The sequence below is a fragment of the Coregonus lavaretus genome, assembly GCF_964263955.1.
Source record: "Coregonus lavaretus genome assembly, chromosome: 4".
Lineage (NCBI taxonomy): Eukaryota > Metazoa > Chordata > Actinopteri > Salmoniformes > Salmonidae > Coregonus > Coregonus lavaretus.
In genome coordinates this window covers 47288523-47308975 of record NC_139991.1, presented here as the reverse complement: position 1 = coordinate 47308975, position 20453 = coordinate 47288523, and the positions used below count along the sequence as shown (strand labels likewise).

Genomic DNA, 20453 nt, shown 5'->3' with positions numbered 1-20453 from the left:
GAACATCTAAAAGCCATTCTCGAAAAATATGATTATTTAAAAGGTTAAAATTACTCAAATAATTACTCGATTATTTACAAGATAAAGGACCATCTAATAGCCATGTAATTTTGATGTACCAACCTAATGAGGCTTTTAAATCAACCCAATGATTCCTTTCATGTCCTCCGTGCTGCATGACCGTGGTACCACTCGGCTTAACACTGTTGGCCCCATAGCATTCTCCCTTAATAAGAACGTATTGGCTTCCCCGGAGTGTCCAGAGTTTTGGTCATCCATAATGGACGGCACTATTATATTTCTCCCCGGGGCCCTGCCCTCCAGGGTCATCTATAATATCCACTGTGCCTCCATATCTCTGTGCTGCTCATCTCAATGTGCTCCTAAGGGCAGATAGCCCCCAGAGTGCTGCCTGGTCTGGTCCGGCCTACTGGAGAGGAATACTAATGCTGCCTGTCTGTCACAGCTACTGTGTGCTGTATAGTACATTGTACAGTGGCTTGCGAAAGTATTCACCCTCCTTGGCATTTTTCCTATTTTGTTGCCTTACAACCTGGAATTAAAATCGATTTTTGGGGGGTTTGTATGATTTGATTTACACAACATGCCTACCACTTTGAAGATGCAAAATATTTTTTATTGTGAAACAAATATGATAGAAGACAAAAAAACAGAAAACTTGAGCGTGCATAACTATTCATCCCCCCCCCCAATACTTTGTAGAGCCACCTTTTGCAGCAATTACAGCTGCAAGTCTCTTGGGGTATGTCTCTATAAACTTGGCACATCTAGCCACTGGGGTTTTGCCCATTCTTCAAGGCAAAACTGCTCCAGCTCCTTCAAGTTGGATGGGTTCCGCTGGTGTACAGCAATCTTTAAGTCATACCACAGATTCTCAATTGGATTGAGGTCTGGGCTTTGACTAGGCCATTCCAAGACATTTAAATGTTTCTTAAACCACTCAAGTGTTGCTTTAGCAGTATGCTTAGGGTCATTGTCCTGCTGGAAGGTGAACCTCCATCCCAGTCTCAAATCTCTGGAAGACTGAAACAGGTTTCCCTCAAGAATTTCCCTGTATTTAGCGCCATCCATCATTCCTTCAATTCTGACCAGTTTCCCAGTCCCTGCCGATGAAAAACATCCCCACAGCATGATGCTGCCACCACCATGCTTCACAGTGGGGATGGTGTTCTCAGGGTGATGAGAGGTGTTGGGTTTGCGCCAGACATAGCGTTTTCCTTGATGGCCAAAAAGCTCAATTTTAGTCTCATCTAACCAGAGTACCTTCTTCCATATGTTTGGGGAGTCTCCCACATGCCTTTTGGCGAACACCAAACGTGTTTGCTTATTTTTTTCTTTAAGCAATGGCTTTTTTCTGGCCACTCTTCTGTAAATCCCAGCTCTGTGGAGTGTACGGCTTAAAGTGGTCCTATGGACAGATACTCCAATCTCCGCTGTGGAGTTTTGCAGCTCCTTCAGGGTTATCTTTGGTCTCTTTTTGCCACTCTGATTAATGCCCTCCTTGCCTGGTCCGTGAGTTTTGATGGGCGGCCCTCTCTTGGCAGGTTTGTTGTGGTGCCATATTCTTTCAATTTTTTAATAATGGATTTAATGATGCTCCGTGGGATTCAGATATTTTTTTATAACCCAACCCTGATCTTTACTTCTCCACAACTTTGACCCTGACCTGTTTGGAGAGCTCCTTGGTCTTCATGGTGCCGCTTGCTTGGTGGTGCCCCTTGCTTAGTGGTGTTGCAGACTCTGGGGCCTTTCAGAACAGGTGTATATATACTGAGGTCATGTGACACTTAGATTGCACAGAGGTGGACTTTATTTAACTAATTATGTGACTTCTGAAGGTAATTGGTTGCACCATATCTTATTTAGGGGCTTCATAGCAAAGGGGGTGAATACATATGCACGCACCACTTTTCCGTTATTTATTTTTGTATAAAAGTTATTTTTTTCATTTCACTTCACAAACTTGGACTATTTTGTGTCCTGTACATGAAATCCAAATTAAAATCCATTTATATTACAGGTTGTAATGCAACAAAATAGGAAAACCGCAAACGGGGATGAATACCTTTGCAAGGCACTGTATACTGTAGATGTGTTTGTGATTTGATTTGTCTGTGTGTGTGTGTGCGAGTTCATGTACAGTACATGCATGTGTGTGTCTTTCCCATAGGATGCTGAGCAGGCCAAGGTGATGACAGCCACCCAGTCCTACTTGTGCAGAGCAGTGATTGTCACCTGCCCTCCTCACCTGGCAGGTCAGTGTGTGTGTGTGTGTGTGTCCCACCTCTGTCGCCCCACTTCACCACTCCTCTAATGAAATACCCACTGACACGTCAACTCACAGGCTAGCCACTAAGGTGTATTGAACAGGGCAGCCATGCAGATATGACAAGACCCTGGTTCTGACAACTCATACCTGGAAGGTGGGATGGAGGAATGGAGGCATGCCCCACTGCCCGCTACCAGGAACCCAGAGAACACATAGAACCCTCTGCTGGAGCCATGGACCCCAGCCAGGACACTTAATGAGACAGATCTGGGAACAGCTTTGAATTATGCAGCAGGGATCTGTCGGGCTCTGTTGCCAGTGGCTGCTGTGGAGGCACCCTGACAGGTGACAGGGACTCTTAAAACCAGAGCCTGTGCAGTAATTTAGATGTCCATCCAAAAAGAGGGGTGAAGGATAAATAAAAGAAGTGAGTGGCGCTTAAAGTCATTTGTGTGACACGTTCACTTTGAAATTCAGGTGCCCTGGAAACTGCCCTGGCATTTCCAGTCAGAGGAAGCTGGGTATGGATAGACCTTGCCATAAAGCTCACCTTGGCATGGAGCAAGTTTCTGATTAAAGAAGGAGTGAGGACGTTGTGTAAGGCCGACTCACACACTCGTGCCCGTGTACACCCACACACATTCACACACAGTCCTTGTATCTGTATAGAGCCACGATGAATAGTACATAACCCTCAAATAAACTCAGACATGTTTTCATGGTTTCCTTCATAATGGACATATTCCGCTACACACACACACACACACACTCACACACACACACACACACACACACACACACACACACACACACACACACACACACACACACACACACACACACACACACACACACACACACACACACACACACACATACACACACACACACACACACACACACACACACACACACACACACACACACACACACACACACACACACACCACACACACAAACACATCTTTGCAGACACACACAGCCCTTCTCTGTCACTCTGTCTGGGAGTTGTGTGTTCTCTGATCCATCATGAATTGGCGGCTTTACAATTTATTCCACCATCCATCTATCTTTTATAATGAGTGGAGTTGTCCTTTTTGCCTGTTTCTCAGCCATCTCAATGATTTATGCTTGACTGCATAGTAGTTCACTCTGCAGGAGATTGTGGCGCCAGGATATGAGTGTTTTGGCTGTGTCTTTGCTTTTCGGAACATTGCTACATATTCATTTTTATACTCTAAATGTTTTATTTGTTCCAAAGTGTATTACACATGCCAAGCCGTTGTTTTGTTGTTGTCAACCTCAAAACTACTATCTTGTTATCACTCTTAGCAAATGCCTGCTGTATGACTCAATGGAGTTAATTTGATCTTCTTTTCTAGGACTGTTCTACTCTACAAGACACACAGCTGTCCATGTTCTAAATTAGCATTTTGTTTGAATATAAATTTGAGTCTGCGTGTGTGTGTGATTATGTGTTTGACAAGTAGTAGCTAGGTCGCTTTGAGCATGGCAGCTGTTTGTGTGTGTGTGTGTATGTGTGTGTGTGTATGTTCGTGCATTAGTGTGTTTGCATGTGTGCACCTGGCCGTGTGTGTCTTCATGCCTGCATGTGTGTGCACATTTGTTTGTATGTGTGTATGTGTGCTCCTTCGTGTGTGTGTGTGTGCGTGAGTGTGTGTGTGTGTGTGTTTGTATGTATTTTCTGTTGTGGATGTGGGTGAATTAAGGTGTACTCTACATGGGTGAAATTAGGTTCTGGGCAATAGGCAATCTCCCTCTAAGTATAGTTCTACCTGACTAAACTGGAATTTCAAATGGATGCAATTGGACTTGACTGGCAGCCAAGCGGCCCAGCGCCTGATATTGCCATCTATCTTCTCCCCTCTGCAAGAGGAGCTTTTTTAATGACAGCAGGCTAGGGCAATGGCACAGGACCCGACAGATCTGCCACTCATAGCTAATTCATATGGCTTGTTTACACTGTAGGAAAACAGGTAAGCAATGCATTAGCATTGATTTGCCCACTATGACCCAAGCCTCATCCAGAAGGCTGAAAGGCTTTCAGACACTGTGTGTATAAGACTAAATCCTGACTTATTAGGTATTGCACTGAAAGTAGGAGTTATTGCGAAGTTGAAGTGATTCAAAAAATATACAGTAGATATTAATCTCTCTGGAAGATTAAACCTTTGAAAACGGATTTGGTTATCAGTTTATTACATTGCATATATTTGTTTCTAAGAAAAGTACATACTGGTACTTGACTGCATTTGTGCTGTATTTATCTCCAGTTTCTTATCACTTTTCTTCTGGACCCTGAGAGAATGTAGCAACAAAGTTGGAGATAGAAAATGAGCTGTGTAAAATCCTTGAGCACCCTTGCCGGAGGCTACGGTTAGATCTCAGATCTGTTTCACAGGTCACTGTCAAAAGAGGAACTGGAGAGACAGATGTGCCAGTTATCAGGGTAGGGGGAAAAGATTTTCAAATCACAAAAACATTAGTGAGAGAGCGAGAGAAAGTGAGAGAGTGAGAGAGAATAAGGGAGAGGAGAGAGAGAGAGAGAGAAAGAGAGAGAGAGAGAGAGTAGAGACAGAGTGAAAACAGACTGCAGTGAATATTAGCTAAGGGAAAATGGAGTCACAATGAGTCAGGGTAAGGGAGCCAGTGGAGCAGAAGACTACCTTGTAAAGATGAGGTGTGTGTCTAGACTGGCAGACAGTGCTACTGGAACGACAGTCAGTAATGATCGACTGTCACTGTTGGATTAGAGTGATAGGCCTCTACCGATCCGAGCAAAATGTACCCGAAGGAAAATTCTGTCACCCATTTCAGAAGAATCCGCTTGGATCAGCATTCAACACCATAGTACCCTCAAAGCTCATCATTAAGCTCGAGGCCCTGGGTCTGAACCCCGCCCTGTGCAACTGGGTCCTGGACTTCATGACGGGCCGCCCCCCCAGGTGGTGAAGGTAGGAAACAACATCTACACTTCGCTGATCCTCAACACTTGGGACCCTCAAGGGTGCGTGCTCAGCCCCCTCCTGTACTCCCTGTTCACCCATGACTGCGTGGCCAAGCATGCCTCCAACTCAATCGTCAAGTTTGCAGACGACACAACAGTAGTTGGCTGGATTACCAACAATGACGAGACAGCCTACAGGGAGGAGGTGAGGGCTCTGGGAGTGTGGTGCCAGGAAAATAACCTCTCACTCAACGTCAACAAAACAAAGGAGATGATCGTGGACTTCAGGTAACAGCAGAGGGTGCACCCCCCTTTCCACATCAACGGGACCGCAGTGGAGAAGGTGAAAATCTTCAAGCTCCTAGGCGTACACATCACTGACAAACTGAAATGGTCCACCCATGCAGACAGTGTGGTGAAGAAGGCACAACAGAGCCTCTTCAACCTCAGGAGGCTGAAGAAATTTGGCCTGGCACCTAAAACCCTCACAAACTTTTACAGATGCACAATTCAGAGCATCCTGTCGGACTGTATCACTGCCTGGTACGGCAACTGCACTGCCCGCAGCCGCAGGGCTGTCCAGAGGGTGGTCTGCCGAATGCATTACCGGGGGCAAACTACCCGCCCTCCAGGACACCTACAGCACCTGATGCCACAGGAAGGCCAAAAAGATCATCAAGGACATCTACCACCCGAGCCACTGCCTGTTCACCCCGCTATCATCCAGAAGGCGAGGTCAGTACAGGTGCATCAAAGCTGGGACCGAGAGACTGAAAAACAGCTTCTATCTCAAGGCCATCAGACTGTTAAATAGCCATCACTAGCACATTAGAGGCTGCTGCTGCCTATAGAAATCACTGGCCACTTTAAGAAATGGAACACTAGTCACTTTAATAATGTTTACATATCTTGCATTACTCATCTCATATGTATACTGTATTCTATAATATTCTACTGTATCTTAGTCCATGCCGCTCTGTCATTTCTGTCATTGCTTGTCCATATATGTATATATTCTTAATTCCATTCCTTACTTAGATTTGTGTGTATTTGGTATATGTTTTGAAATTGTTAGATATTAGTTGTTAGATATTACTGCACTGTCAGAGCTAGAAGCACAAGCATTTCGCTACAGCTCAAAACTCCTGAAGGCAGTAAAACACCCGATTGAACTAATCAAGCTCTTGTTGTCCCATTTTATAGTGTGCCCTTGAGTTCAGGTGGCAAGGTGATTAGTTAAATTATGCCTTTAAGTGCCTGATTGGAACTAAAGACTGTTGTCCACTCTCCTTCTCTCCAGCGTGCCAGCCATGGTTTGAACATTACAGTGCTGTGTAATAAAATCAAGACTAAAGCACCTCCAATACCTGAATGTAGATGTAAACCTGCAGTCACATGATCACAGGTCCAGGCTCTTGACCCATAAAGCCCCAGTGCAATACTCTATTGCAAACACTGGACCCACTTCCTGTCCCCTGATGCTTTATCATCTACCCTCTGAGTGACATTGGATTGTTGGTTGGTCTGTGGCAATTGTTGTGAATGTGATTGAGTATAACATTTTACATTTACATTTTAGTCATTTAGCAGACGCTCTTATCCAGAGTGACTTACAGTTAGTGAATACATTTTTTTTATTTTTATACTGGCCCCCCGTGGGAATCGAACCCACAACCCTGGCGTTGCAAACACCATGCTCTATCAACTGAGCTACATCCCTGCCAGCCATTCCCTCCCCTACCCTGGACGACGCTGGGCCAATTGTGCGCCGCCCATGAGTCTCCCGGTCGCGGCCAGCTGCGACAGAGCCTGGATTCGAACCAGGATCTCTAGTGGCACAGTTAGCACTGCGATGCAGTGCCTTAGACCACTGCGCCACTCAGGAGAACAGTATAAGAAGTGGGTCCAGTGTTTATAATAGAGTATTGCAATTGTGTCAGTATAGCAAACCACACTGAAGTCATTGTTATTACCATGGTGCTACAATGGTACATTCAACCACAGTTATCAGTCTTTACAGCATCTGCCAATGAAGCATGGACTTGTGAGTCATAAATACATAAATGCATCATAAATACAATACCTTAGGAATAACCTGGTTGAATAAGTTCATCAGCTAGTTCAAAAAGTATGGTTAAAAACACCATTTAGAAAATGTCACACCTTCTCTAATGCTGCTTTTCAATGGCAACTGTATTTATAGGGCGTTTGGCTGTCACATCACACTTCACACATTGACATGGCTCTGTAGACTATGACATGGAAAAGCACTGTGGCTCCTGTGAGCTTATTTTATTGAGCAGTTTTCCCTGCATTTGTAACATAGATTGGGTGCTGTTGGCTCAACATTATTCACCTAAAATGCTATCAGTGCTCCTGATGTTTTTTTGCCTCTGTGTTTTCTTCCTGCATGGAATTTCTAGGTACAGACATCACATTCATAACCATTCTATGTTGAATGACAATTTTATTCATAGTCTACATCCCAAATGGCACCCTATTCGCTATATAGTGAGCCCTATGGCCCCTGGTCAAAAGTAGTGCACTAAATATGGAATAGGGTGCCATTTGGGACACAGAACACTACATGATCAAAAGTATGTGGACACCTGCTCGTCGAACATCTCATTATGCAGACATTCTGGAATTTTCATCACAGTAATATTTCTCATAAAAACTAGAAGAGAAGCAGTTCATCTCTCATCAACCCTCAACCATGAAATACTGGCATGCATGTTGTTGATGTTAGTTCTGTATGTGCAGTTAAAGGCATGTTGCTCTGTTTTGAGCAAGCTGCAGCATTGCTAGGTCTTTCTTTGCTGCACTTGACCATTGTCACGAACGTTGACTGATGACTCGTGGAACCAAGGCGCAGCGTGATAAGCGTACATTTTATTTAGTACACAACACACGAACAAAACAACAAAACGAACGATACGTGAAGTCCTGAGGTTACAACAACACAAACCTTTACGGAACAAGATCCCACAAACTAACTGGTGCCAACAGGCTGCCTAAGTATGGTCCCCAATCAGAGACAACGAGCTACAGCTGCCTCTGATTGGGAACCACCCTGGCCAACATAGATCTAAACGATCTAGAACAAAAAACATAGAAAAATCCACACCCTGGCTCAACATTTAAGAGTCCCCAGAGCCAGGGCGTGACAGTACCCCCCCCCAAAGGATCCGTCTCCGGGCGTGACCACCACCTTTTCTCCACCTCCGTTGCGCCCCTGGTCTGGTCTGGCCCCGCTGACTGGAGCTGGACCCGACGACGGTGGACCAAACCTTACCGGCTCCGGACTGGAGCCGCTGGCCGGAGCTGGACTGGACACCGGTGTAGCGGATTGCTCTGGCTCCGGAGTGGATCCGCTGACTGGAGTTGGACCGGACCCCGGTGGAGCGGATTGCTCTGACTCTGGAGTGGAGCAGCTGACCGGTGCCGGACCAGGCACCGGTGGAACAGGCACGGGCCGTGCCGGACTGGACACACGCACCACTGGCTTGGCGCGGGGAGCAGGAACGGGCCGGACCGGGCTGATGACGCGCACCACTGGCTTGGCGCGGGGAGCAGGAACGGGCCGGACCGGGCTGGCGACGCGCACCACTGGCTTGGTGCGGGGAGCAGGAATAGGCCGGACCGGGCTGGCGACGCGCACCACTGGCTTGGTGCGGGGAGCAGGAACAGGCCGGACCGGGCTGGCGACGCACACCACTGGCTTGGTGCGGGGAGCAGGAACAGGCCGGACCGGGCTGGCGACGCGCACTACTGGATTGGTGCGAGGGACAGGAACAGGCCGGACCGGGCTGGCGACGCGCACCACTGGCTTGGTGCGAGGGACAGGAACAGGCCGGACCGGGCTGGCGACGCGCACCAATGGCTTGGTGCGAGGGACAGGAACAGGCCGGACCGGGCTGGCGATGCGCACCACTGGCTTGGTGCGAGGGACAGGAACAGGCCGGACCAGGCTGGCAACGCGCACCACTGGCTTGGTGCGAGGGACAGGAACAGGCCGGACCGGGCTGGCAAAGCGCACCACTGGCTTGGTGCGAGGGACAGGAACAGGCCGGGCTGGACTGGGAACATGCACCACTGGCTTGGTGCGGGGAGCAGGAACAGGCCGGGCTGGACTGGGAACACGCACCACTGGCTTGGTGCGGGGAGAAGGAACAGGCCGGGCTGGACTGGGAACACGCACCACTGGCTTGGTGCGGGGAGCCGGAACGGGCCGGGCCGGACTGTGGAGGCGGACTGGAGGTCTGGAGCGGAGAGCTGACGCAACCCGTCCTGGCTGAATGCCTATTTCCACACAATATGTGTGAGGCATCAGCACAGGACATACAGGGCTGTGCACTCGTACTGGCGCTACAGCACGTGGCACTGGCGCAGGATATACGGGACCGAGGAGGTGTACTGGAGGCCACGAGCGTTGAGCCGGCACACCCCGTCCTGGCTGCATGCCCATCTTAGCACGACACGTGCGAGGTGCTAGCACCGGACGTACAGGACTGTGCCGGAACACTCGCGGCACAGTACGTGGCTCCGCATAACACGGAGCCTGCCCAGTCTCACGCTTCCTAGCCTGAGTACGGGGAGTTGGCTCTGCTCTAACTCTAGGCTCCGCCAACCACCCTTCTTGGGGCTGTCTCTCGGACTTCCTCCTCGGCCGGTACCCTCTGCGATGCCGCTGCTCCTCTCTGTAGCGCGCCTCCACAGTCTCCTCCCAAGGACGGCGATCTATTCCGGCCTGAATCTCTTCCCAAGTCCAGGATCCCTTCCCGTCCAGGATCTCCTCCCAAGTCCAGGCTGTCTGTTCCTGGACACGCTGCTTGGTCCTTTTTTGGTGGGATCTTCTGTCACGAACGTTGACTGATGACTCGTGGAACCAAGGCGCTGCGTGATAAGCGTACATTTTATTTAGTACACATCACACGAACAAAACAACAAAACGAACGATACGTGAAGTCCTGAGGTTACAACAACACAAACCTTTACGGAGCAAGATCCCACAAACTAACTGGTGCCAACAGGCTGCCTAAGTATGGTCCCCAATCAGAGACAACGAGCTACAGCTGCCTCTGATTGGGAACCACCCTGGCCAACATAGATCTAAACGATCTAGAACAAAAAACATAGAAAACTAAACATAGAAAAATCCACACCCTGGCTCAACATTTAAGAGTCCCCAGAGCCAGGGCGTGACAACCATATTACCGGACAGTAATCAAGATGGGACAAGACCAGAGCCTGAACAACTAGTACAGTTGATTTTTGTGTGAATTCTTTTTTGTTATTTTTTTATAACAGACATACCCCTCCCCATCTTCACAACAACTTTGTAAATTTGACTTAACCATGATTATTGACCGCCCAATGTCATACCTAAGAGTTTAACTTCCTCAACTTGCTCAATGGTCAAACCCTGTATGCACAACTCCAGTTAAGGTTTAGGTCTTAGAGAATGTTTTGAGCCAAATACACTACATGACCAAAAGTATGTGGACACCTGCTCGTCGAACATCTCATTCCAAAATCATGGGCATTAATATGGAGTTGGTCCCCCCTTTGCTGCTATAACAGCCTCCACTATTCTGGGAAGGCTTTCCACTAGATGTTGGAACATTGCTGCAGGGACTTTCTTCCATTCAGCCACAAGAGCATTAGTGAGGTCGGGCACTCGCAGTCGGCATTCCAATTCATCCCAAAGGTGTTCAATGGGGTTAAGGTCAGGGCTCTGTGCAGGCCAGTCAAGTTCTTCAACACCGATCTCGACAAACCATTTCTGTATGGACATCGTTTTTTGCACAGGGGCATTGTCATGTTGCCACAAAGTTGGAAGCACAGAATCGTCTAGAATGCCATTGTATGCTGTAGCATTAAGATTTCCCTTCACTGGAACTAATGGGCCTAGCCCGAACCATGAAAAACAGCCCTAGACCATTATTCCTCCTCATCCAAACTATGCATTCGGGCAGGTAGCGTTGTCCTGGCATCCGCCAAACCCAGATTTGTCCGTCGGACTGCCAGATGGTGAAGCGTGATTCATCACTCCAGCCGACGCTTGGCATTGCGCATGGTGATCTTAGGCTTGTGTGCGGCTGCTCGGCCATGGAAACCCATTTCATGAAGCTCCCAACGAACAGTTATTGTGCTGATGTTGCTTCCATAGGCAGTTTGGAACTCAGTAATGAGTGTTGCAACCGAGGACAGAAGATTTACACGCTCTACGCGCTTCAGCACTCGGCAGTCCCGTTTTGTGAGCTTGTGTGGCCTCCCACTTTGCGGCTGAGCCGTTGTCGCTCCTAGACGTACGTTTCCACTTCACAATAACAGCACTTACAGTTGACCGGGGCAGCTCTAGCAGGGCAGAAATTGGATGAACTGACTTGTTGGAAAGGTGGCATCCTATGACTGTGCCACATTGAAAGTCACTGAGCTCTTCAGTAAGGCCATTCTACTGCCAATGTTTGTCTTTGGAGATGGCATGGCTGTGTGCTCAATTTTATACACCTGTTTGCAATGGGTGTTGCTAAAATAGCCGATTCCACTAATTTGAAGGGGTGTCTACATACTTTCGTATATATAGTGTAGTCTGGTTGTGAAATAGACAGTGGGTTTGCATCATGGCACAAGTGTCAGGACATGCAGATTCACAATGACAGGTGTCAATAAACAGTAGGATGCATGATGTCGGAATTAGTATTTCAGCCATGGTCCCAGTTATTTGTTTCATGGTAGGACAGTCTGACACATGATATGCAAGGCATCAATTGTCTTCAACAATATGCACCATAACAAGTACAGTGCATTCGGAATGTATTCAGACCCCTTGACTTTTTCCACATTTTGTTACGTTACAGCCTTATTCTAAAATTAATGAAATTGTTTTTTTCCCTCATCCATCTACACAAAATACCCCATAATGACAAAGCAAAAACAGGTTTTTAGAAATCTTTGCAAATGTGTTAAAAACAACAACTAAAATATCACATTTACATAAGTATTCAGACCCTTTACTCAGTACTTTGTTGAAGCACCTTTGGCAGCGATTACAGCCTCGAGTCTTCTTGGGTATGATGCCACAAGCTTGGCACACCTGTATTTGGGGAGTTTCTCACATTCTTCTCTGCAGATCCTCTCAAGCTCTGTCAGGTTGGATGGGGTGCGTTGCTGCACAGCCATTTCCAGGTCTCTCCAGAGATGTTCGATTGGGTTCAAATCCGGGCTCTGGCTGGGCCACTCAAGGACATTCAGAGACTTGTCCCGAAGCCACTCCTGCGTTGTCTTGGCTGTGTGTTTAGGGTCGTTGCCCTGTTGGAAGGTGAACCAGGCCACAGTCTGAGGTCCTGAGCGCTCTGGAGCAGGTTTTCATCAAGGATATCTCTGTACTTTGCTCCATTAATCTTTCCCTCTATCCTGACTAGTCTCCCAGTCCTTACCACTGAAAAACATCCTTACAGCATGATGCTGCCACCACCATGCTTCGCTGTAGGGATGGTGGTTGATGGTTTCCTCCAGACGTGATGCTTGGCATTCAGGCCAAAGAGTTCAATCTTGGTTTCATCAGACCAAATAATCTTGTTTCTCATGGTCTGAGAGTCCTTTAGGTGCCTTTTGGCAAACTCCAAGCGGGCTCTCATGTGCCTTTTACTGAGGAGTGGCTTCTGTCTGGCCACTCTACCATAAAGGCCTGATTGGTGGAGTGCTGCAGAGATGGTTGTCCTTCTGGAAGGTTCTCCCATATCCATAGAGGAACCCTGGAGCTCGGTCACCTCCCTGACCAAGGCCCTTCTCCCCCGATTGCTCAGCTTGGCCAGGCAGCCAGCTCTAAGAAGAGTCTTGGTGGTTCCAAACTTCTTCCATTTAAGAATGATAGAGGCCACTGTGTTCTTGGGGACCTTCAATGCTGCAGAAATGTATTGGTACCCTTCCCCAGATGTGTGCCTCAAGACAATCCTGTCTCGGAGCTCTACGGACAATTCCTTCGACCTAATGGCTTGGTTTTTGCTCTGACATGCACTGTCAACTGTGGGACCTTATATAGACAGGTGTGTGCCTTTCCAAATCATGTCCAATCAATTGGATTTACCACAGGTGGACTCCAATCAAGTTGTAGAAACATCTCAAGGATGATCAATGGAAACAGGATGCTCAATTTCGAGTCTCATATTAAAGGGTCTGAATGCTTATGTAAATAAGGTATATATATATATATGTTTTTTATATTTACATTTGCCAACATTTCTAAATCCTGTTTTTCCGATTTGTCATTATGGGGTGTTGATGAGAAATAAAATTAATTTGATCCATTTTGCTGTTACAAAATGTGGAAAAAGGAAAGAGGTCTGAATACTTGGATGTGAATGAATGGTCATGAATTGACATAACAACACTTTACCACAGGTTTTATTTCATTGTTGTCATTTTCATGTCAGAGGAAGTGTAACCCACTTTTCAATTGTATTATTTAGTTTGGTTAGCAGAACGGGCCTTCATTTGTAGTTTCTGACAGACATTGACAGCTCTAGAACAGTAGTCCCCATCTTACACAAGCTTTTGTGGCACACTGCAGCCAACGTTGACTGCCTTCTCCTCAGTGTGTGACAGACGTTCAATGTTCCTAGCCTTGACAGTACAATACTGATGAAGTTATTCAATCTGTCTTTACAAAGGAATAATACAAGTTGGATCTTAAAATGTAAATAAGGTTACTGGTTACTGCAACCACAGCTTTAAGGCAAACCGACAGCCCAGCAGTGTTTAATCGCAGGGATTTTCTGTGCAGGGCCATTTCTGAGAGATCCATGCAGGCAGTCACTGGGGTATTGAATTCAATTTACCTGAGTGCTGGTCGATGATTCAAAAACGAAAGCCCATTCTGATCAATACAGGGGTTAACCAAAGTGATGCGTGTTATGTATTCCTCTCCTCTCACTCTCACTCTCTTATTCTCTTTTCCTTTTGTATCTCTCGCTCTATCTTTGTCCCTTAATTCTCTACACCATTATTGTCAGTCACTATCAAAACCCAGAGAGGCAAACCTCTCGATTCAGCACTTTTCTCTCCCTTCTGTTGTCCATTATAGCTGGCATAGTGACAAGTCATCACCTTTCTCCTGAGATAACCCAAACTCAATATATTTCTCCTGAGATAACCCAATCTCAATATATTTCTCCTGAGATAACCCAATCTCAATATATTTTTCCTGAGATAACCCAATCTCAATATATTTCTCCTTCTCCCCAGCTAAGATCCACTACCAACCTGCTCTACCCAGTCAGAGAGAACACCTCACACAGAACATGCCTGTTGGGCACTTGATGAAGTTTATCATCACCTACCAGATGGTTAGTAACACACATGTGCATGCACATGCGTACACATACACACACACACACACACACACACACACACACACACACACACACACACACACACACACACACACACACACACAGACACACACACACACAGTCAATAACACAATTTATTAACACCATTGGCTCATAAGAGACTTGACACACATTGATAATAACACTAACCCTTTTCTCATATAATGTTCAAAATATATTCTCAGCCTGTACTGTATATGAACATGATTTGTCCCTCCACATGATGAAGTGTGCCTCTGTATGAGACACAATACTGTACATTAGTCACATTACATTAATAAGCACGCAGAGCCCTGAGGTTCGCCACACACTACACATAGTACTTTTATGAGTGTCAAATGACTAATTTATGAGGCATTCAAAATACATTACCATGTTTCATGTGCTGCTGATATTATGAGGTAGTTTGGAATTTGACCACTGACATGCTGACATACAGTATAATTAAGTGATAATGCCCAAGAAGCCGGTGTTTGGAGAGATATATTGGCACGGGTGTTGTTAGGCCCGAGACGAAATCGTGCCAATATATCCTCCAAACACTGGCTTCAAGGGCATTATCACTTGAATACAACGGTTTACCAACATATTCAAATAATTTTCATTAAAAACTTTATTTTGATGAATTTATTCATACTATTTCATCCTTCCACAAGACATAGTCCCGACACAAATTTAGGGTTGCTACCCAAGCCGGCTGGTCGTTTGTTCTATCAGTTCGGTTGCCAGAGACCCAGTCGTTCTTATCCCTTGCTTGCGGCTAACTTACTGTCCCGTCAAACAGTGCAGCCAGAATAACAACAGTAGCTGCCTTTGCATTTGTTTAAGTTGTTTTCTAGTGACATTTATTTTGATACATCCGTAACAATGAGCTAATGAGGCACGATTTGCCTGGCATAGAAAATGTGCTCTCTCGTCAGGACACTGTTGTTCAGAGGAGCAAGCCAACAACACCGCTAACACAATCACTTCAAACTGAAGCTGGAAAGACTGCAAACTAGCTGCACTTCGTTTCGTTTTACCTTTTGTCAATTTACATTTATTTGTATATATCCATAAATATTATGCCAGCTGAATAATGATTTCAACTGGCTGAGAAATGCTGCCTGCCTGTCTGTCTCGTCCTGACTCCCGACACGTTCATTACTGTGGGACAGCTGGAGATCGAATTTGAATATTGAAACAATGTTGCAAATGTTGGAGAGACAGACAGCAAGGTTTATACAAATCTCAGCTGTTAAAAACTAAATGTTAGTCTAAAAGAAATGTGAGACAATGTCTAGATGCTTTTTATAGTGGAGATCAAGTTAATCAATTGCCTGGCTGGGCTGATGAGACAGTGGATTGCGCAGTCAGATGGAACAGAGTAAATAGGCATTTTAGCGTCATAGATTTAGCCGGTGGTAAGTTGTGGAATAGACACCAGCTGGAATGCGGTTTTAACCAATCAGCATTCAGGATTAGAACCACCCATTGTATAATATAGTAATAATATACACAGTGGGATCTCTTGGGCACCTGTAAACATAGAGGGAATATCAACAGTATGGTCAGCACATAACTATATTGTCAGTATCCATTTTACAGTGCCTTCAGAAAGTATTCACACCCCTTTACTTTTTCCACATTTTGGTGTGTTTCAAAGTGAGATTAAAATGGATTTAATTGTCACTTTTTGTCAACAATCTACACAAAATACTCTGTAATGTCAAAGTGGAAGAAAAATTATAACATTTGTAAAAATATATATATCTATATTAGATAAGTATTCAACCTCCTGAGTCAATACTGTACATGTTAGAATCACCTTTGGCAGTGATTACAGCTGTGGGTCTTTCTGGGTGAGTCTCTAAGAGCTTTGCACACCTCTATTGTACAATATTTGCACATTATTCTTTAAAAAAATTATTCAAGCTCTGTCAAATTGGTTGTTAATCATTGCTCGACAGCCATTTTCAAGTCTTGCCATAGCTTTTCAAGCAGATTTGAGTCAAAAATGTAACTAGGCCACTCAGGAACATTCAATGTTGTCTTGGTAAGCAACTGAAATGTGTATTTGGCCTTGTGTTTTAGATTATTGTCCTGCTGAAAGGTGAATTTGTCTCCCAGCCTCTGTTGGAAAGCAAACTGAACCAAGCTTTCCTCTAGAATTTTTCCTGTGCTTATTCTGTTTATTTTTATCCTAAAAAACTCCCTAGTCCTTACCGATGAAAAGCATACCCATAGCATGATGCAGCCACATCCATCCTTGAAAATATGAAGAGTGGTACTCAGTGATGTGTTGCGTTGGATTTGCCCCAAACATAACACTTTTTATTCAGGATATGAAGTTTTTTTTGCTGTTTTACTTTAGTGCCTTATCGCAGACAGGATGCATGTTTTGGAATATTTTTATTCTGTATAGGTGTCCTTCTCTTCACTCTGTCAATTAGGTTAGTATTGTGGAATAACTACAATGTTGTTGATCCATCCTCAGTTTCTCCTATCACAGCCATTAAACTGTGTAACTGATTTAAAGTCACCATTGGCCTCGGTGAAATCCCTGAGCGGTTTCTTTCCTTTCTGGCAACTGAGTTAGGAAGGACGCCAATATATTTTTAGTGACTGAGTGTATTGATACACCATCCAAAGTGTAATTAATATCTTCACCATGCTCAAAGGGATTTTCAGTGTCTTTTTTTTTATTCCTTTTTTTTCTCCAATCTACCAATAGATGCCCTTATTTGCAAGGCATTGGAAAACCTCCCTGGTTTTTGTGGTTGAATCTGTGTTCGAAATGCACTGCTCGATAGAGTAACCTCACAGATAATTGTATGTGTGGGTTACCAAGATGAGGTAGTCATTCAAAAATCATGGTAAACACTATTATTGCATGCAACTTATTATGTCCATGCAACTTATGTTACTTGTTAAGCAAATCTTTACTCCTGAACTTATTTAGGCTTGCCATCACAAAGGGGTTGAAAAATGATTGACTCAAGACATTTCAGCTTTTCATTTTTAATTAATTTGTAACAATTTTGAAAAACACAATTCCACTTTGACATTGTGGGTTATTATGTGTAGGCCAGTGTAAAACAAAATCTCAATTTAATCCATTTTAAATTTTAAATGTGGAAAAAGAACCACACTGAAGGTAAAACACTCTGACAAGATTTGAACATCCAAAGTAAGGCTAGAGATTGACTTGACTTGAATTATGAATATTAGATTCAGTGATGTGCTTTGTTGTGTTTTGCTCTATGATGTCATAAAGTGTGAACTTTGCTATGAGCATCAGTGTGGTTTTACACAGTCATTTAAAACTGTACAATCTCTTCTGATTCCAAACAAGCAAAACACATTTACAACCCACTAATTTTGGAAACCGCAGACCTCAACTGTAGGATTAGCTAGTGCATCGGTGGCGATCTGTGTGTGGTAAGTGCATCTAGCTCATCCAACTGTCATTCTCTCTCTCTCTCTCTCTCTCTCTCTCTCTCTCTCTCTCTCTCTCCTTTTCTGTCTCTGCTGCAGGCGTTCTGGCGTGAGAAGGGTTTCTCGGGAGAGATAGTGGCACGGCCCTCTGCGGAGTGTCCCTTGAGCGTCACCTTCGACGGCACCAGTCCCAGCGGAAGTGCTGCTCTCGTGGGCTTCATCTCTGGCGCGCAGGCCTACGATTGGAGCTCCAGAGAGGTAACCAGGATGGAGATATGGATGGATGGATGGATGGATGGATGGATGGATGGATGGATGGAGTGATGCGAGGCATATGAGGGAGACACAGGGAAGACAGCATAGACAATACGTAGAGTACACTCTCCCTGAACACGGCCCTGGGGGGGTCAGAGTTTCTATGAAGCATAGATAATGTTATAAAGAATGGATATTGTTGAACTGTGAATAACCTAGTGAATGAGGCCCCTGGTTGAAGCCAGAGGCATCTATTGGATCATTACCCGACGGCTTCATTATTTTATTAAACATCCGGCTCGTGACATAACACCACCTACAGCTACAGAGATACAGTACAGGGCAAAACAGGGACACACAACGCCTTACTGTAGACTGCCTGTTGCCAAATACATACCAGGTAGATGATCGAGAATGAGAGTTAACAGAAAAAAACTGTTACACTCCACTGGTAAATGTGTGTGAGGGAGCTCTTTCCACACTGTTTGTGATAGAAAAAGCAGATAGACAGATAAAGTTATCCCTTTCACACAGTCCTGTGTTATCAGCTTCATATGGCAGCAGGTGAGAGACATGGGGAGAGGAAAAGAGAGAAAGAACATGGGGAGAGAGAGAAGGTGTAAATCGATATCATTGGCTGAAGAGTATTGAGAAGGGTGCTTACTGGCAGAGTGTGGTAAGTCTAAAGTGGTGTTCTCATCCTTTTACAGTATATGGGCCAACATGAGTGGCTCCATATCCATAAAATAAATGTCAGTAGTGTTGAAGTGTTCACTTAAACGTTTTGGCTAAATACAAGCTGCTACCTATTTTCAGCCTTGATAATTGAAGTGTTTCACCTGGCTGCATCTCTGCTTTCAAGTGAAGTATCAAAAGGCAAGGCTCAATCTATTTCTTTTTGTGTTATCCTTGAGTGATCATGCCTTCAATCAACGAGCAAACAAAACACTCAAATTGGTATTCTTTCAAAGATGTATTATGAAAAGAGAAAATACAAAACAGATTGCATCCCAGTCCATCTGTGATTATAAGCAGATTAACAAACTAAACTGCATATCAGTGGGATTATACAAACCAATCAAATAGAATCAGTCCAAGAAAAAATATACACAATAGGTTCCCATGTCGTTAATCATGTTTTCTCAACCAAAAAAATCTGATGAACATATAAATGTTGGACTTGAGCCTTGATCTTTAATTTCTTAGATAGTAAACATTCATACTGTAGTAAAAGACTAGTTCATTCATTATGGACTCTGACCGAATTATGACCTGTTGCTCCTAAAACGTATGGTCATAAAAAACATTAATCAGGGTTAAGAAGCAGAGGAGACATGTTAACTGTCTGACGTAACCCTCAGGTTAAACCTATATATATATATAATGATGCATTATACTGTATGTCATGAAATTGAGTTTTAGAGGAATACTATGCTCTGGCAACATCTGTCACTCTGCTCTGTGTTGAACGTGGGCTTGTGGCCTGGCCCTCTGGTCTCTACACCCCGTCTCTCCTACTATAACTCAACCAGAGATGTGAGTTATTCACATCGATAGTCCACCAGCGGACCACAGCTTGAACGGGCTTCTTGGAACTGCATTCATATTTTAACAGGCCAGGCATATTTCTATGCATGGTGAGAGAATGTGAATTCAAAGCTTCAGGATTAAGACTCTAATTTCTCCTCCTGTTCAGCTGAGCGAGAGGAGGGATGCTGTCGTCCTCAGCCTGGTGAAATACCTGGGAGAGGAGGCTGCTAGCTACATCCACTATGAGGAGAAAGTAAGTGTCTAATTGGCCTAGATAAGAATGTCATAGAATGTCATGCCTGAATAGGACTGTCATACTTGAATGTCGGATCTCAGTGGCAGCATAACCCCCTAAACCTCTTCGTATTAAATAATATGCCTAGTATAATATTCTTTATATAGTTAGAAATACCTATGCTTTAAAGACACTGGGAAACCTTGGGACTGTGTTGGATGAGCAGTAAACTGGAGCCTCTCCACTAAGCACACTGTTCTGTCTGCTATTACTGTCCCTGGCTAATAACTGCACGCTGGTTTTTCTCATAATATCTCTCCAGCAAGAACATTTGAGCAGCATGAAGTGCAAGGGTCAATCGCT

At 44.9% G+C, this 20453-nt stretch overlaps 1 protein-coding gene across 3 annotated transcripts in view; it reads left to right on the top strand.

The window, feature by feature from the left end:
• LOC311127962 (putative flavin-containing monoamine oxidase A) overlaps positions 1-20453 on the top strand; it is a 45657-nt gene that overhangs the window by 6943 nt on the left and 18261 nt on the right. For 2 of the 3 annotated variants that reach the window (XM_084159868.1, XM_084159866.1), the window contains 4 exons: positions 2192-2276; positions 14508-14608; positions 18170-18328; positions 20022-20108. In XM_084159868.1, the coding sequence (XP_084015994.1) occupies positions 2192-2276; positions 14508-14608; positions 18170-18328; positions 20022-20108 (432 nt within the window). The remainder of the gene's footprint in view (positions 1-2191; positions 2277-14507; positions 14609-18169; positions 18329-20021; positions 20109-20453) is intronic. The other variant, XM_084159867.1, reaches the window with a different exon arrangement.